Source organism: Fulmarus glacialis, unplaced genomic scaffold, assembly GCF_000690835.1.
Source record: "Fulmarus glacialis isolate BGI_N327 unplaced genomic scaffold, ASM69083v1 scaffold7480, whole genome shotgun sequence".
NCBI lineage: Eukaryota > Metazoa > Chordata > Aves > Procellariiformes > Procellariidae > Fulmarus > Fulmarus glacialis.
In genome coordinates, this window is record NW_009187047.1 from 20,091 (window position 1) to 37,659 (window position 17,569).

Here is a 17,569-nt window from a genome sequence, read left to right on the forward strand (position 1 = left end):
AAGACACAAGAAGGAAGAAGAAAGAAGCTCTAAAACAATTGCACACCATGATCAACACAGTTACCTGTTGCTGTGAATGGGAGTTTAACATTCTCTTCTATCCTGGCTGAAAAATTTCCTAAAGTGATCTTGTTTATTCCTATCACATCTATCTGCTATTGTCACCAATACTTTGTACAGTATTTGTACAGAACAAAGACCTCAAATTATATACTTCCCCTTAAAACTATAATGCTAAAGAGTATTTTCAAAAACCCAAATGCCAGAGAACAGTGCTTTCAATAAAATCTGGCAATGCCCAAGGTACTCGACTCAGAAACCTATGAAAAGTCATACAGTCTCTGCTGAAATTCTCCACCACTGCTTTTCCTCAAATTTTGGTGCTTTTATTCATAGTGAAATGATAAATATATTATACTTTGTGACATTACAGAACAAAGACCTCAAATTATATACTTCCCTTAAAACTATAATGCTAAAGAGTATTTTCAAAAACCCAAATGCCAGAGAACAGTGCTTTCAATAAAATCTGGCAATGCCCAAGGTACTCGACTCAGAAACCTATGAAAAGTCATACAGTCTCTGCTGAAATTCTCCACCACTGCTTTTCCTCAAATTTTGGTGCTTTTATTCATAGTGAAATGATAAATATATTAATGTGCTCTGTTTATCCCTAAACCTATTGGAAATGTGCTTCTTATCTGACTTGCTTTCCAGGGCAGTGTATACCCTGGGACAGAGGAGTTTTGCTTCTCCCACACTGTTACGGACCCAACTCTGCTAGCAGGAAAGATGCTGGTGTCCTCGATCTTATGGGATGCAATGCCTTGAGGAAATTTATATCAAACAATTATTGCATTATCTCAGGGTGTAATAAAACCTCCTACACCACACACAGGCATCGAGTTCCTGTTACACTTTTGTGTCAGAGGAAGAAGTGTCCCTGTCAACAGCAGCTACAGGTCCCTGTATGAACCCGCAGGATCCCCTTGCTGTGCATGTGGAGGAAGTTGAAGATTTCTGAGGGCATAGCATGAAAACCAGGGCGAGGTTTCACATTGTCATAGTAGTGGTGAGTTATAAAAATCCCTGAGGGGTTCATGGGGAAGGCCCAAAAGCCAAAAAGGTGGACCTCTTCGCAGAGCTCCAGGGCAGCAGTCACCAGGATCAGTCCAGTGCTAATCCGCTTGGCCCGCACCCCTTGGCCGAGCCAGTAGCGTGAGACGTTGATGAGATACTGGGGATGAAAGTAATAAACAGCTTGCTGAGATTCAAAATCATCCAGGACGTATTTGACCCGGATTGAGACGTCCGTGTTGCGAGTGTTGTAGAAAGCTGGCAGAAGCACGGAAGCGTTCTCGTAGACCTGGAGCACGTTGTAGAAGGGTTTCCTCCATTTTTCCAGCTTATGAAATCTAAAGGGAAAAGGATGCGAGTGATGGTCAGACCAGTGCGGACTCCGTCTGGACCCAGCAGACAAGAAACCTCAATGGGCTTTTACTGAAACATTTCTGATACAGACATAATTGAAAGGGGAATATATTTATATTTGTAGCTAAAGTGTCAATATGAAATGTAGGGCAAAAATGCAGGAGATAAAAAAATTTTCTCTCCTTTTTTGGCAATACATTCATTAAACAGTGGACAAACTTTGTAGACATTTCTGATCATGTCTCACTTCTCATTTTATTATGAGAAGTATGTAATTTTCCTAAGGTTTGGTTAGATGTATAGTGCACTATGCAGTGCAGAACCGTATAAAAAGTGGCAAATACCAAAGCAGAGCAAAAACATTTCTAAAATGACATTTTAATAACATTTAAAAGAAATCCACAATGCAAGCAAATGATTTTTTGTTGCTCGAGAAAAGAAACACATTCCCCCAGCAAGAAAGGAAAGCAGGAATTAGCCCCATGGTCCCAAACCTGTCAGCAAGGTGGCATTAAAGTATTAACAAATTTAAAATTAAAGTCACTCCTGGTTACAAAGATTAACTGGCATTTTTAAAAAAACTTATGACAATTTGTGCTACTTTATTTAAGCATTTAGGGTGGGAATCAGTTGCTTCCACCCTAATGTTTCCAATACATTTGCCTGGGGCTTGCCAGCACGGTACAGGACTTCCAGGGGAAGGATGGCTCTGCTGTTATAATTCTAGCTCATCAGCTTCCCACTTTCTATCACTAATGTGCAGGTCTAAGTGTTTAACACACTTCTATAAGTTGTAACTGATTCCATATACTGAATAACTTCAATTCAGAATTAAATGTATGATTCATAGTGTCCGTTTAAAGTAATATTGGGAAAAAATTCTCTGTAACAGTTAGAATTAAGTGAAAAGTAGATTTGGAAAAGCAATAGAGATGAAAATACAAAAACCAGAAATGACCTCTCAGTAATTATACTGGGATTGACAGTCACGACATCCGTCTTTACCCCAACGTCCGTGAAGTATTTCTCAGATATAGGAGGCAAATTGCATCTATAAAGGAAAGAAATTAGTAAGAAAGTTAAAAAATTCCTTGCACCTTTTCAGGACTAGAAAGTAGAATTGATTTAAGCATTTCTTCCAAGCAACAAATCTAGAAACAGATTGAGAATTTAAAATTGTATCAAAACATGTTGATGCCCAAACTGTGCATTAAAGTAACAAGTTCTTAGGGGCTGTAAGAAGAGACCTCTCTTCTTCCCCAAGTCTGTGAGAGATGACCCCTTTTTGCAGGTGTAGCCAATGCTCATTTATTTTGCTTCCTTAATAGCAGTTCAGCTATTTACTTTGGCAGTTTAGAACGAGAAATGGGATGAAGCCCCAAGGACAATCAGCCTATAAAATCAAAGACTTCCTCAGCAACAGCTGAGCTGTATTCAATAATTAATAGATAAACTATATCTATAACATTGCCTTTAACATGCTTTCTTTTATACCCAAGAGAATTTAGGGGAAATGCTCCACAAGAGACAAATCAGTCCAGTCCTAATTAATCTAAAACTATCTGTTTCCCTTCCTTTTCCCAATTCTGACTCTACAGATTCACCAGAGGATGTCAAAGCTATTAGGAGCAAACTTGTGAAGATTTGCAAACCTTGACTTTGCCCAGCCTCCACTCACCTTGGCCTTGACCTAGATTCATCATCGCAAAAAATTTAGAGCATCCCTTAAGAGATGCTGAAGTTACTGAAACACACACACATACACACAAGCTTCACTTCCATAGGAAACCCAGCTAAAAAAAAGCTTCAGCATGTGTTATAAGAGGCAACATAAGTGACCTTGCAACTGGTTTTACAGTCGGTTTAAGCTATTTGATATTTGCTAACACTTTGAAAACTTTTTGAAGTGATCTACAAGCCACAATAAAAGCCATCACTGTTAAGATCCCCACATCTCAAAAATTTTGCTGTGCCTAATTCCCAAACATCTCCATATTTTTGAAGATCAGGGCTGAAAAGGAGAAAACTGTTAAGGTCTTTAGGGTAAGTGATGCTCAGTGTTTTCACAATACTACAGTTCAGCTGCCATCATAATTTCTCAGTCACAGGGAAAGGGCAAGTGAGGGAGCAGAGGAACGCACAAAAATCCTTCAAAGTCCTTCTCAGACTCAGGAGGTTCACATCTACCTCCCAAAGAGTCCCTCTTTATCAGGTCAGAGAATTTTTTTTAGCCACCTCATCCTTCTCATAGGCAATGTTATTTCGAGCACTTTTCGCTACTAGGTCATGCAACGTCCTTCTGAAGTCCTCTAGCATCCTCAGTTCCACCTAGCACTGGGCACTGTGCTCATTACATTATATTTGAAAAAGGTTTTCAAATATTCAGCTTCAATATTTTCAAACAGTAAACTCCCACCAGGATTAAGAAAGAACGAATTTGTTGAAAGTGATAATTCCTTATAAAAACGATACAATCTGCATAAGCTGTAGTTTTGTCATAGGACTCCAAAAATCCATCACTGCAAAGAGAGTAGTCCCATCTATAAATGCACCCAATGTTTCATCACAGATCTCCACTTCGGCCAGTAGATGGAGATAGACAATAACAACTAGTAAGTGCAGTTCATGTGTGTGTATTTTATATATGCTATTGTAATATAATTAATTGCTATCAGAATTTATTTCATAGAAAAATCTTGGTTGCATCCTGCTGGCCACAAGCTTCCTGACAATAAAAGATTTTCCCAGGTGTCCTGAAGGTATCACTGAATGTTAGCAGTGCTCCATAGGCAGTTTTTGAAATATTTTAAAGAATTGTTTTGTTGGTGACCAAGATGGTGCTTCCCGGCAGTTTGATGAACTGGTGTCAGACTGGAAAGTCCATGTGTTCAGACCTGACCTTAAACACAAGCTTTACTTTAAAATTGATGTCAGCAGACCTTAAGCTCTTAAACACTAGCATGTCTTTGTGCACAATGCTGGTCCCACACGTTTTGGAGGTGGTGAACCAGGGATTTTTTTGCACAAGTACGGATGTACTTATTCATATTTCAGTCCTACTCAAGCCTCTACTTAATTACTGGTACCAAAAGCAACTTCTAAGTTCTGTATTGATATGATCTGCTCTTTTTATGCAGTTGTGGTACAGTTCAAGAAAGACCAACAGTGGTAAAGAGGGACCTCCACTAAAAGTTCTTATACATAAATGATGACATTTGCTGCCCATATTTCCACTTCCATTCAACAGTTTGTCACCTCCATGTGTAACATGTACCTTTCATTTCAACCATACTGGTACCTGTGATCCAGCACAATAGAAGGGAATCTACAATAACTATTTAATGTATATAGGTTACAGCAGGCTTTTAAGAAGCAAACTATGTGAAGCCTGGACTGTTTCACAGATTAAAATAAGGCAATAGTTTTCTATAAAACAGGCATAAGAGGCAGACACAAGGGGTCTGAATATAATCAATAGCAAAGGTAGGACTGGTAAAATTTTATTTCTCATTTGATGCCAAAAGGTTACAGTAGGCTTTTAAGAAGCAAACTATGTTAAGAAGCCTGGACTGTTTCACAGATTAAAATAAGGCAATAGTTTTCTATAAAACAGGCATAAGAGGCAGACACAAGGGGTCTGAATATAATCAATAGCAAAGGTAGGACTGGTAAAATTTTATTTCTCATTTGATGCCAAATTAAATTAAGAATGCAATGAGCCAAAATCTGACCTAATTTTTGCTGTTATTCAATCAGAGAAATTAATTGATTTATGCACAGTTATTCTAAACTGACAGGAACGTACCTAAGATCAGAAAATAGGCCAACAGAACTAAAAAGATTTTTCTTTCCTCAGAACATGTCATGAATCTCTGAGCTAGCTGTCATATGCCATGACCTGGGAAAAGAGCTTAACAGGATTTAGAGAGGGATTAGTCATGCATATGAATAATTGTGGTGCATTGACCCTGGCTGGACGCCAGATGCCCACCAAAGCCACTCTATCACTCCCCCTTCTAAGCTGGACAGGGGAGAGAAAATATGACGAAAGGCTCGTGGGCAACATAAGGACAGGGAGATCACTCAGCAATTAGCATCACGGGCAAAACAGACTCGACTTGGGGAAAATTAATTTAATTTGTTACCAACCAAATCAGAGTAGAATAATGAGAAATAAAAACTAAATCCTAAAACACCTTCCCCCCACTCCTCTCTTCTTCCCAGGCTCAACTTCACTCCCAAATTCTCTACCTCCTCCCCCTGAGCGGCGCAGGGGGACAGGGAATGGGGGTTGCGGTCAGTTCATCACACATTGTCTCTGCTGCTCTTCCTCCTCAGGGGGAGGACTCCTCACACTCTTCCCCTGCTCCAGCATGGGGTCCCTCCCACAGGAGACAATCCTCCACAAACTTCTCCAGCGCGAGTCCTTCCCACAGGCTGCAGTTCTTCACGAACTGCTCCAGCGTGGGTCCCTTCCACAGGGTGCAATACTTCAGGAACGGACTGCTCCGGCGTGGGTCCCCCGGGGTGTCACAAGTCCTGCCAGCAAACCTGCTCCAGCATGGGCTCCTCTCTCCATGGGGCCACAGGTCCTGCCAGGAGCCTGCTGCAGCACAGGCTTCCCACAGGGTCACAGCCTCCTTCAGGCATCCCCCTGCTCCAGAGTGGGATCCTCTACGGGCTGCAGGTGGATATCTGCTCCACCATTAACCACCATGGGCTGCAGGTGAATCTCTTCTCTGGCACCTGGAGCACCTCCTCCCCCTCCTTCTTCACTGACCTTGGTGACTGCAGAGTTGTTTCTCTCGCATATTCTCATTCCTCTCTCCAGCTGCAGTTGCTGTTGTGCAGCAACTTTTTCCCCTTCTTAAATATGTTATCCCAGACGCGCTCCCACCACCACTGATGGGCTTGGCCTTGGCCAGCGCTGGATCCGTCTTGGAGCTGGCTGGCATTGGCTCTATCAGACACAGGTGAAGCTTCTAGCAGCTTCTCACAGAAGCCACCCCTGTAGCCCCCCTGCTACCAAAACCTTGCCACACAAACCCAATACAATAATAAAAAAATCTTTCCCATATGTATTAAGGATGATGAAAGTGCTGCTAAACTCCGTTACCCAGGGATGCAAGTCGCAGGACATTCCAGTCTGTGCAAAACCTGGATAACTCCACATATGGTGGGGAGCACAATATGAAGACACTCAACCTTCAAAGTTATTCAGGTATCTCTGCACACCCTGGAGTCTACAGTACCGATCAGTGTAACTCGTATTATCCAGCACTTGAGCTCTGCACCACTTCAGAAACACACCTCCGAGGCACATGAGCTGCACAGCATAGAGCTATTAACATCTGGCCAAGCTGCTTGTCACATGACCGAGGTTGTACTTCAGGTTCAGAACTGCCCCAGAAGATCATGGCCACATTCACAAGACACTGCTCCTGGGCTAATGTCCGTGGAAGGATAAATCCACAACCTGAGTAACAGGGGATATCCTGAATGAGGACATCAAACTTTGTCAGTAAGTCAATGATTAACCACATGGAGTTAGGAAGGGGTAATTCCTCAAAGCATAATTTTTAAATAAATATTATACAGTGAGGTGGTTTTTATGAAACATCATTTTTTGTGCAAGAAGCAGGCTTGATATCTCCAGTTTGGCAAATCCCATGTTTCCATGTGAGAGAGAATAGCTTTATAATCCTTTATTTGTCATTAAAACAGCCAAAAAGAAAAACGGTGCTGTGGTGATTACCGAAACACGAAGTCTGCGCTGTCAATTTCCCGGCCACATCTGCTGTTCTTCAGAATTCCTCCGTTCCCAACCACCGCACATTTCTTAAACTGGGAGCGGTGGTACGGCATATCCTGCAACATCACAGCAAGGAAACAGTTAAATATCCCGCAACATGGAGGCAACAAGTCTCTTTTTTTTACTTTTTCCTTTTTTTTGTGCAGCTGCATCTTGCTGCAGATGCACTAATCATAGGAAGTTGACACTGGTTTTGGCCTGCAGTATTCCCATGGTGTACATAAATGGATGGGAATGTTTTCTGTGCAGTTAGAGATGCTATGGACAACTAACTCAGAGACAAAAAACCAATAACCTGGGTTTGTCCAAACTTAATAATAGGAGAAGTCATTTTAGAAACTTGCTTTCCCTTCTGATTTCCACATGGGGCATGAACCATAAAATTAGTGAAGCGCAGATGTTGTCTTCTGAGCTGCCTGCAAACTGCTCGCTCTTCAGGCTCTGATGTCCTGCTTTTAGAAGTCTGCACACATAGTCCGGGAGCAACTAGTAAAGCCCAGGAAGTCTCTCTAAATCAGACAGCACATTACAGCTATTTATCAGAACCTAGCCCAAATTTTAGTGTTTGCTACCACTAATTGTACTAATAGCATTAAAGATTATTAATTAGCACTTGTACTAACAGGAGTGCCTAGAGCCTTTGGTCAGGAACCTTTTTGGACTCGTGTAGGACACATCTTTCTGCAATCTTCAGGCAAAATTCTGTCTTTATATGCAGACATGCAGCTGCTGCCGAAGCAGGAGAGAGTGAAAATCACATCTCCGAGAACAGAACTGGGCCATTAGGGTGAGAAGTGACACAGAACTGAGCCGCTCTACACCTTATGAATATGTAGAGATGTGCTTATATAAGCATGAGAGCGCTCGTTTTGGTACATACATATTTTATCAATAATTTCATACAGCAAACTACAGAGAGGTGCGATAGTGGCATGACATTTCTAGGTGATTATTCCCAGGATCTTTCCATAGCATTCATAAGCCATGAGGCAAAAGGGCATGCAATTACACCTGTTTGAGAAAAGCAGCAGCTGTCTAACAGAGAGGCATTATAGAATTGTCTGTGCATTATCCAGTGATTTCTTAAAACAAAATGCCACCGCAGTCCTGAAAGGGAGATCAGAAGCCAGGTCTCCATACTCAGCACAAGGCTTTTGCCCTTAGAGTCTTGCTCCCGTGCTTTCAGTCCTTTATCTCCTACATTTGCCATGCTGCAGCCCTGCTCCTAGGTGGAGGATGGCTTTGGCCACACAGGTGCGCCCAGTAAATCCCAAAGGCACTTCGGCATGGGATAGAGCCCGCAAAGCATCCTAAAGGCATACCTGGATAAATACAACAGCAGCTATAGGACACTCCTAGCAAAAGCGTAGGCGTCTAGTCTTTCATGCATTCATCTGCGCAGTCGGGCAGGGTTTTTTGAGGATAATACTCCTGGACTTAGATGTACCCATTCTTTGCACGTCTCCAGATGCCAACGTGCTTTCCTGGATCTGAGCCTTTCCCCGGCTCTGCCCCAGTTCCCCATGTGCACATTTAGATAACAGCACTACCCTACCTCTTAGTAGTGCTCAGAAAGCAAAAGGATTAAAAGTGGTTAGACCCCGAAGGACAACATTAATGACACAAATCTAAGTACTTAACTTGAATATTTTTCTGACTTTCTGAAAGGGATAAATTTCAGTTATCCCCTCCAAATACGCCTTTTCAAATTCATGAGGTGTGCCCCATGATAAATTAGTAGTCACATAAGCCCATTTCTGCATATCAGTCACTATGTGCAATGGGAATTGCCCACTGGTTATTACTGCGAATGACCCTCAGGTCAAAGATTATTTGCTGAAAAGGTTTTGAATAATCATTATGATGAATATATTTAAAAATTGTGCAGCCTTTTCACAAATAAGCTGCAAACAGAAATAAGTGTAAAAATAGTTAGTCATTGTTAATATGAATTATAAAATAATCATGCCCCTAAATAAGCAGACGTACCCCAAACGTTGGATTTATTGTATGTGAGTATTGTACTTTTAAAAAGTTCTGATCAGTAAGTGCCTCTTTTATTCAGTTATTTCATTAGCTACTTTGTTGCTACACCAATAATATTCTGCAGGAAAACATATATATATTGCACACCAGAGCAGATAACCACTAGAAAATAGGATAATCAGCTAAAATATCATATAAAAAAAAAATATTTCAAAGTATATGCAATGAAGTTTGTAGAAATGTTAAACAGCCAACTGCTTGGCTATCAGATAGCATCTAATGCAGCAAGTAGAATGAAGTTGATTCTGCAAATGGACAGAGGCATGACGCACCTTTGGAAACATTTTGAAGATTTCTTGGTTGATATGGAAGATTCCACTAGTGTCCACTTCATATTTCAGTTTAGTTCCCAAGGGAGTATTTTTCTGGGTGGTGAAGAGAAAGGCAGGGGCATTGCAACACCTCGACAAAGTAGACCTGCAAAATGAAGAAGAGAGAAATAAGATCAAGGTGCTTTAGGATTTGCAATTACTACTACTCCTAACAAGGCATTTTTCAACAAAAAGAAACTTTTTAGCTGTAGGAGGGGTAAAATGGATGTTTGCTGAATTTTTTTTTAGAAAATTTCAGATTCAGTGAAATTTTCCTTGATTGAGGAATTTATGGCAAAAAAAAAAAAAAACAAACAGAAGAAATGAGATCCCTGTACCTGTCTCTCCTAGGCCGCAGGAAATATATATGCAAATTCTGCCCTGCTCCACACCCCAAAGCTGAGTTTCTGCCCCCAATATCCTGCGGAAACCATCCTAATGAATTAGTCCCTCTCTGCTTTAGAGGTCTTCCACTTTTTGTAAATTTTTTACTCATCACTGGGCAGGAAATGCAGGGGTTAAAGTATTCATCTGGGGATGTGGAAGCTTGGCAGGGCAGGGATTTAAACACAGCAATACCTGAAGACACCACCTCACTTACCAGATTACTGTGGAGCACAGCACACTTTGATTACAAAAAAAACTTTTAAAGCTCCTAGTTTTGCCTTTGACCTTGCATATGCACATCAGGAAGATGATGTAGCCCCAACAGATGAGTGTCAGACAGACTGGTCATGGCTACAACTCCAAAATCTCAGACAAATGGCCAAAACTTTCTTTGTCACTGGGACAAAATGGCAGGTATTCCAATGCAAACAAGAAGAGTTTTGAAATTCAAAAATGGGATTCACGGCATGAGAGAAAAAACATTCAGCTCTTATCCCCTTACCATAAGTTTCATAAGAAATTTAAATAGGAAAAGCAGCTTTCCAAATAGGAGTCCATCTCTTAGCTCCCATCTTTCCCTGAATGATTTTCTCCTTTTACTGGTGGAACTGAAAGCCCTTCTTACTCCAGAGCCAGTTTGTTTCTCAGTCAATGCATTTTATATCTTTAATGAAAAATACATGTCATGGCAAATGCACAAACATGACGACAAAGCCAAATGGTTCTTAAATAACCTAGATTAAATACCTTGCCTCTTGGGTATGTGGCCTCATTATGAGTTGGAAGAATAAGCCAATCTTCTTTATGGGCTTTATTACAAGCACCAGAAAGCAAATACAGAATTATGCAAACATTTCAGTGATGTCCAATTACTATTATATACTTGACTCATGCAGAATGACACAATATGATGATCAGATCAAGGTAGCAATTAAGACTGAATAAGTCAATTAATAATTTCTAATAATTAAATCATTAAATAATTACAAGCAGGTAGTGAGATTGAATTGTGATATTTGAGATATGAAAAAACTATCCATTAGTTCTGCATTAAGGAACTGAGAGAGATGTTGTTCTTTAATCTAATGTCCAACAGGTTTTCCAGAGGCACGTTCCTTAATGTAAATGTCTGATATCTGATGGAGGAAGACTGTCAAGAAAATTGTTTTCCTTAGTCTCCAGATAAAAAAGCTAGTGTGATTTTTGTGTTTCCTCCTTTCCTGCTGCTTAAGTAGCTGCCCTTTAACTTTTGCTGGATTCTCCTCATCTCACCTGATGGTCCAGAACTGGCAAAGCCCACAACTCAGTGTTGTTAGACCACCACCTTTTAGCCTCCTACTAGTCTACCTCCAAACTCAGAGACTTTGGTTTGCTTTTAAGGGACTACAGTTTCCCCACATTCACACACTGAAGTCTCTGTCCCATAAGACAAAAATGAAACAGACTTTGAACTTCTTTTTTTTATATCACTAGCACGATTATTGTTCCTGGAACCACCTAACAAAGGTTAGGTTACATCTAGGTGCCAGTGGAAGTTTCTTAAGCAGTGATATATCAGTCAGGGAGGTATAGCCAGTGACAGGAGCCTTTCATCTCTTCTTTTGCTCAATGCACTGTCTAGGATGGAGAGGGGTTCTTTGCTTAATGTGCTGGTATTGGTGGCCTGAGAGAGAGTGCTGGTCTTCCTGATGGTCTTTAGATAGTCCTTTCTCATTGCTCCCACCTCTGGGCTGGCCTCCATACTTCAATGTGCTCCTTGCACTCTGGGCACAATCATTAGTTCTCTTACTCCAAGCAGTCTTTAAGATAGTAGGCTCTAATCCTGAACGGCTCTTGTCTTCAAAATGGGCTCTGATAATTGCCCATCAAGTAATTTCCAGAAAAAAATATACTAAAAAAACTCTAAAAAAACTTACGTGTAGCGCTCATGTAAAAACTGCAATGAGTCTGGGACTAATAATTAGTTATTTTTAAAGATGTTAATGACTAACTCAGCACATGCATTTTCACACTCTCTCATTAACTTGTGACAGCTATTTCCTGGAATCATGCAAGAGAATTTGGGAGAAAGTTGTGCGGCCTTATTCTAAGCAACAGCTCTGAATCATGCCAGTGACTTACAGACTTAACCAGACTATATTCCACTTACTCTGAAATAATGTGGTTTCTCTAGACCTACTCAAATATGGCCCTTGAATATACCAATCTACAACATTCAAATATTTTTTTGGCTTCATCCGACTATTGCCTTGACAAGACCAATTTCAAAAGTTGTATCTTGAAAGGACGATGGAGGACCTTCAGCGAAGAGGAATTCACATGAAGAAAGACAGAGTACCACAGAAACAAACTGCAGAGGTCTCCGAAGACCAGAAAAAATATCTAGACAGTCAGGGAGTAACAGCTGAGAAGCCATTAAAAAAAAGGAATTGATAAACAAGGTCTGGCCGTACCTAATACACCACAGAAAAAATCCAGTTTGAGTATTTTGTAGGCCAAGTTTGCAGTGTCACCAATGATATTACCATTTTACACAGAGAGCTAGGTTGATGTATTAGGTGCAGCCATTAAGTCTTGGCTTCATTCTCATGTCTGCCTGAATCATACCTGGAAAAGACTTTTTCATACCACATTCCCTTCCTTTCCTGGGAAGACTGTCCCACATGCCAGAAGAGCTCTCTTTCACTCTTGCTGTTGACTTTTTTAAAGTAGAAAAAAGTCCATATTTATTCAAAAGGATGGTACTCCAACAGTAACAGTGTTATAGTGCTTACTCTTGCTATCCGTATGAAAGTTTGTTCTCTCTACAGGAAGCTAAACTCAAACTAAAGTAAACCTTACTCAGACTCATTAATGTGGACCATTCTTACTTGAATAAGTTAGCTTCTGTGACATTCATCTCCCATTTGCACATCTGTAGGCTCTTCCATCTGTCAAACAATTCAGTTTGTTTCACCCTAAAAGATAAAAGGAAAGAAAATAAAAATCACTTTTTTACAAGGGCTTTATTTCTTAAACCAGCTGCAGCCAGGGTACCATGCAGCAGGCTTTTGATAGGGCAAACCAGTCAGTCTATCCAGTGCCAAATTTATCATTTTTATTTCTTTTTCTGCGCAGACATAGCAACTCTAAGCCATATATACACAGGTACTGATGGAGCTCTTCGGATGTTTGGGACTGATTTCCATTTCCTGATAGGCATTCTCCATTTCTTCAGGATAAAAATTGCAATATCAAGCAAGAAGGATCTACCTGTACCAAAGTCTGTCCACAGTCTGCTGGGAAGCTAATGAGTGTCTGGTAACTACAGCGGCTTTGGGGGAAAAAGTTGCACCTAGCATAAGGGCACAGCAGAGGGGGTATTGGAAAAGAGGATACTTCAGATAATTTGGCCAACTACCATTATATTTGGGTGAGGTTATCTTAATCCGTGAGATCCTACACAACTGTTGGTAAATCCATTTTATAAACTGCAATAGCACACGTGTCAGGATAAGCATCTGTGATGGTAAGAGGACATGAAAAATTCTTTACGTAAGGATCTCTCCCTCCCTCTCTGTTAATAAATATACTTCTAGTTATATCAAAAAATGATACCCCTACTTCCACTAGGCTGATACAGGATGACACATTTTTGGTGATATCATTCCAACCACTTCTACCTTAGAGTTCATACATATTGTTCTGTATTTGGACAACAGAGATAACGAAGGCCTTGCAAATATCTAGAGCTAGGGAGCAATGTCATAACCTGGCTGGGAAATTTTGAAGTCTGAGATTTCTTCAAGTCTGATAGGTCTTAATGAGTTCTCTTCAGGCTTGAGGGCTTTGAATGTTTGAATAAAGCAAAGACTTTTGAGATAATTACATATTTAAAGTGAGTAGAACTTGGGATTTTCCAGGCTGTGGAAGCTACAGGAAGGAACTAGGTCATATTGTACTTTCTGTAGCCCACCAGAGCACATTAACTTGGAAATCTTCCATTACCGTAAGGGCTGATTTACTTAGGAAATGTAGCACATTAGAAGCAAGCACATCAGAAAAACCCGGCATAGTAAAAGAGCTTAATGTCAAATGGCATCTATCGTAAAAGTAAGGCAAACTCTATCCAGCTGAGCAGGAGTCCACTACCTTCTATGTGCCATTGACTAAGATGAAAAGAAATGAGTAATACTCTGTACCATCTGATACATATGCAGAAAACCTATTCAAAACTCCCCATCTTCAGCAGAACATTGGCACAAGTGTCACATTCTCACCCCTTCTTTTTATTTTTAAGCACTGCAAGTCAGCAAGCAGTGCAAAGTTGTTACTCGCATATCCTTCATCCAGTACAAAATACAGAAGGCAAGGACATAACCTACATTTTTCTGTGCACAGTCAGTGAGGGAGACACGCTCAAAATTCATGCAGACCTGGAGCAACAAATTGTATTTGCTGTAGTCCTGATTGCTTAACGCTATGCACTTGTATAGCTGCACTTTCAATTGAGATTCTCTGTGCAATTTGCAGACCTTAATAAGCCTTGTGGATTGTTGGTAAGATTACTAAACCACTGGGTTTAGATATGGTAAGGGACTAGGCATAATCTAAGCACCTAAATTCAGTGCAATGCTGAAAATGCTAAAGGGCAACACAAAAATACCCTGCTTTGCTCTGTCCCATGAGCTCCACTGGCAACCTCACTTTTTTGCCTGATTCCATCTCTATGGCTTCATGGATGCATCTCATTTAACTCATTAGTTTTCTGACATAAATATAGGACCACAAAAGCCAAAATACAGATCTTTTATTATTTCTCAGAATCTCATTTTCCTACTTCTTAGTGAGTGTTATTAACTTGTGAAACTCACTGCTGCAGGAAATTGTGGAGGTCAAAAATACAAACAGACTCAGAAAAGATCTAAACAAATTAACAGAGAGGTCTATTGTCCACTCTGACTACCGTAGTCTAGTCACCACCTACCACCCAGCAAAACCCCATGCCAGTATGTGTTATCAGGAAGGGCTAACCTTTTTCCTTCATTTCTTAGCCTTCACTGCTGGCCACTGTCAATGACAGAGCCTTAGGATAGATGGACACTTGCTATGAGTCAGTCTGGCTGTTCTTACTCTTCAATTACCCTCAGTAGAGGACCTGGAATATAATATTATAAATAATATTACACTGTATTTCATTCTAAACAGTGATATTGGGCCTGATCAAAATGCCTCAATGTATGTGAAATGCCTCCAGTTTTTTCAAATGGACCTCAGGTCAAATTCAAATGTGACTGCTTGCACATATAAGACAACCTCAGGAATCCCTGATGAGATCCATGTTGATGGGAGCTCTTAAGCCTTGCATCTTTGACAATCTTACTGGAAGTTATCATTTTCATCCAGCCTAAGAAGTAACTTTCTAGCAAACATTCATTCATACTTACATAGACAAAACCTTCACTTCAATGATGTCCTGCCGTAATTCCAGGCATTTTGTAGAGTTGTATTCCAAAGGCCCTTCATAAAACTCAAAATACCTGAAGAAGGACAAGAAAAAAGATTATAAATAAGCCTTAGACTGGAATACTTGTTTTACACATCAACGGAAATTTGCTTAAAGTTGTCATTTATGACTTCTGCCTAACTTGAGACTACACTGTCTGGCCCATACGCAGGTTATTACTTCGAAGGAAAACACAGATGTCATTGCTGATTGTAGAACAGCCACCCATGTCCAGTTTGTCCATCTTTACAAGAGTTCATCTATCTTGTAGGCACCAGCAAGGACCAGCTACCTTTTCCAGCAGTCAGCACATAGCAGCTGCCACTGAAAGTCAGGAAAAAGCAGTGATCACTTAAGGAACACTGTTCCCATCCTTTGGGCATCTGAATATGCTCAGAGTTTAAAAATCAGTTCCTTAAATTTTGCTTTTAGGTGGAAAACAAAGTGCTGGAGATGACCTGGAGGAATAGGCTAGAGCAAGTTATTTTGATGGATCCTTTAAAATCTCAGAATTCATGAGGCTGTAACTCCAAACTATCTTTTGAATTTTCAATATGAAAGAAAAAGACAAGATTCCTAGAAGAGCTTTGTTTAAACCATCATTGGAAATGTAGTATTTTGGGTTTGTGTCATTTTAAAATACCATCAAAATTCATGTTTGACCTGAATGTCTGTTCAGGTCTGAATATATAATCCTTAAGTAGGAAAGCCTTGTTAGTTTCCTTAGCAGTTCATGTTTATAGTTAATATCAAAATTTTGGGGGATCCAAAATTTATCTGTTCTGGAGAAGTGCTAAGCGTTCACACCTCCCAGGGGAACTGTAGGAAGGGAGTGTGTCCAGAAAACAACACCTCCAGGTATCTCCAACATGGCCTCCAAAGGCCAGAAGCATCTAAAACCAAACAGCTTCTGAATTTTGCCTTGTAAGTACATCCAGAAATCAATTTGATAAAGCAGGGAAGAGAGGAACCTATAGAAGGGAGAAAGGGACTATAGTATACGACTGGAAAAAGCCCAAGACCTTCCCAAAGCAATCTGCTACCAACTGGGAACGTTTCTATCCTGTCAAATGCTGCTTTAGGATGTGTCTCCTTCACCTCTTCCTGAGGTTTTCACCACCTCAGCTTTGCCAAATCCCAAACCAATCATTTCTGTCATCCAGTGAGAGGCACAAACCTTGAGACTGAAAGGAAGAAGGCCATGCCTAGAAGGTGGCAGGAGAACATCATGAATTCCTAATAAAGAAGTAAACTGATTAGTGTTAGAAAAAAAAAATAGCTCAGCAATCTTTAAAAAATGTGAATATTTGGAAATGTGTTTGCATTGTCTTCAAGGCAACAAATACATTTTTATGAGTTTTGTAGAGGAAATTATATATTTAAAGCACTCCATAATCAGTGACAAATCTGGGAAAAGACTTCCTCAGCCTCCAGAAGGGAGATGAAGTTCTTGTAACATGAACCTTCATCTGGTCTCTCACCAAAAGGCTTGGGCTCTCGTTCTAACTCAATTGTTCACCTGGACATTCAGCCTTTACCAAAGAGCAGCTGAAATCCATTGCATTGGCACATCTCCTGCGTGCTTGGCTTGTTGAACTGGAGCTGAGCAACTTGTGTATTTTGAAAGCTGCTCCAACTGAAATTGGATTAAGAGCTCACCTGGTTGCACCAGGCCAAAGCCCTGTGTGGATGTACTCCAGATAAATTTCCAAAACTAAACTGAAATTTCTCTCTGTGAAGCCAACACCATAGGACTTCTTGCTGGTCACAGAATTTTACAGGAGTGAAGGAGTCCCCTCTGGCTACCAGTCCAGACAACTTTCTCATCCTCCTGCAATACCCATTTTTCTTACTGTATTTTGCAGTATCCATTCTTTACTTTAGTTCTTTGAGTCAGACAAGACTGGGACCCTGAATGTGCATGTTCTACACAATAGCTAGAAGCAGGTAAACATCCCCACGCAACACTCAGCACGTTACACACCACTCCTACCTCTTTGGGTGTAAGGGGGATAACGACGGCTAACAGCCTCATCCTCACCTTTCACCTAACACTGCATTTCTGTACCTTGTATATGCCTCAGGACAGATAAGAAT

General features: G+C 40.5%; 1 protein-coding gene across 1 annotated transcript in view; it reads right to left on the bottom strand.

The window, feature by feature from the left end:
- Positions 1 to 733: 733 nt before the first annotated feature.
- The window catches only part of ST8SIA5 (ST8 alpha-N-acetyl-neuraminide alpha-2,8-sialyltransferase 5), a 41,133-nt gene continuing 24,297 nt past the window's right edge, over positions 734 to 17,569 (bottom strand). Inside the window, exons 2-7 of the mRNA XM_009573622.1 lie at positions 15,414 to 15,506; positions 12,858 to 12,944; positions 9,562 to 9,706; positions 7,187 to 7,299; positions 2,390 to 2,482; positions 734 to 1,415 (exon numbers count right to left, since the gene is read on the bottom strand). Coding sequence (XP_009571917.1) covers positions 947 to 1,415; positions 2,390 to 2,482; positions 7,187 to 7,299; positions 9,562 to 9,706; positions 12,858 to 12,944; positions 15,414 to 15,506 — 1,000 coding nt within the window. The 3' untranslated portion in view covers positions 734 to 946. The remainder of the gene's footprint in view (positions 1,416 to 2,389; positions 2,483 to 7,186; positions 7,300 to 9,561; positions 9,707 to 12,857; positions 12,945 to 15,413; positions 15,507 to 17,569) is intronic.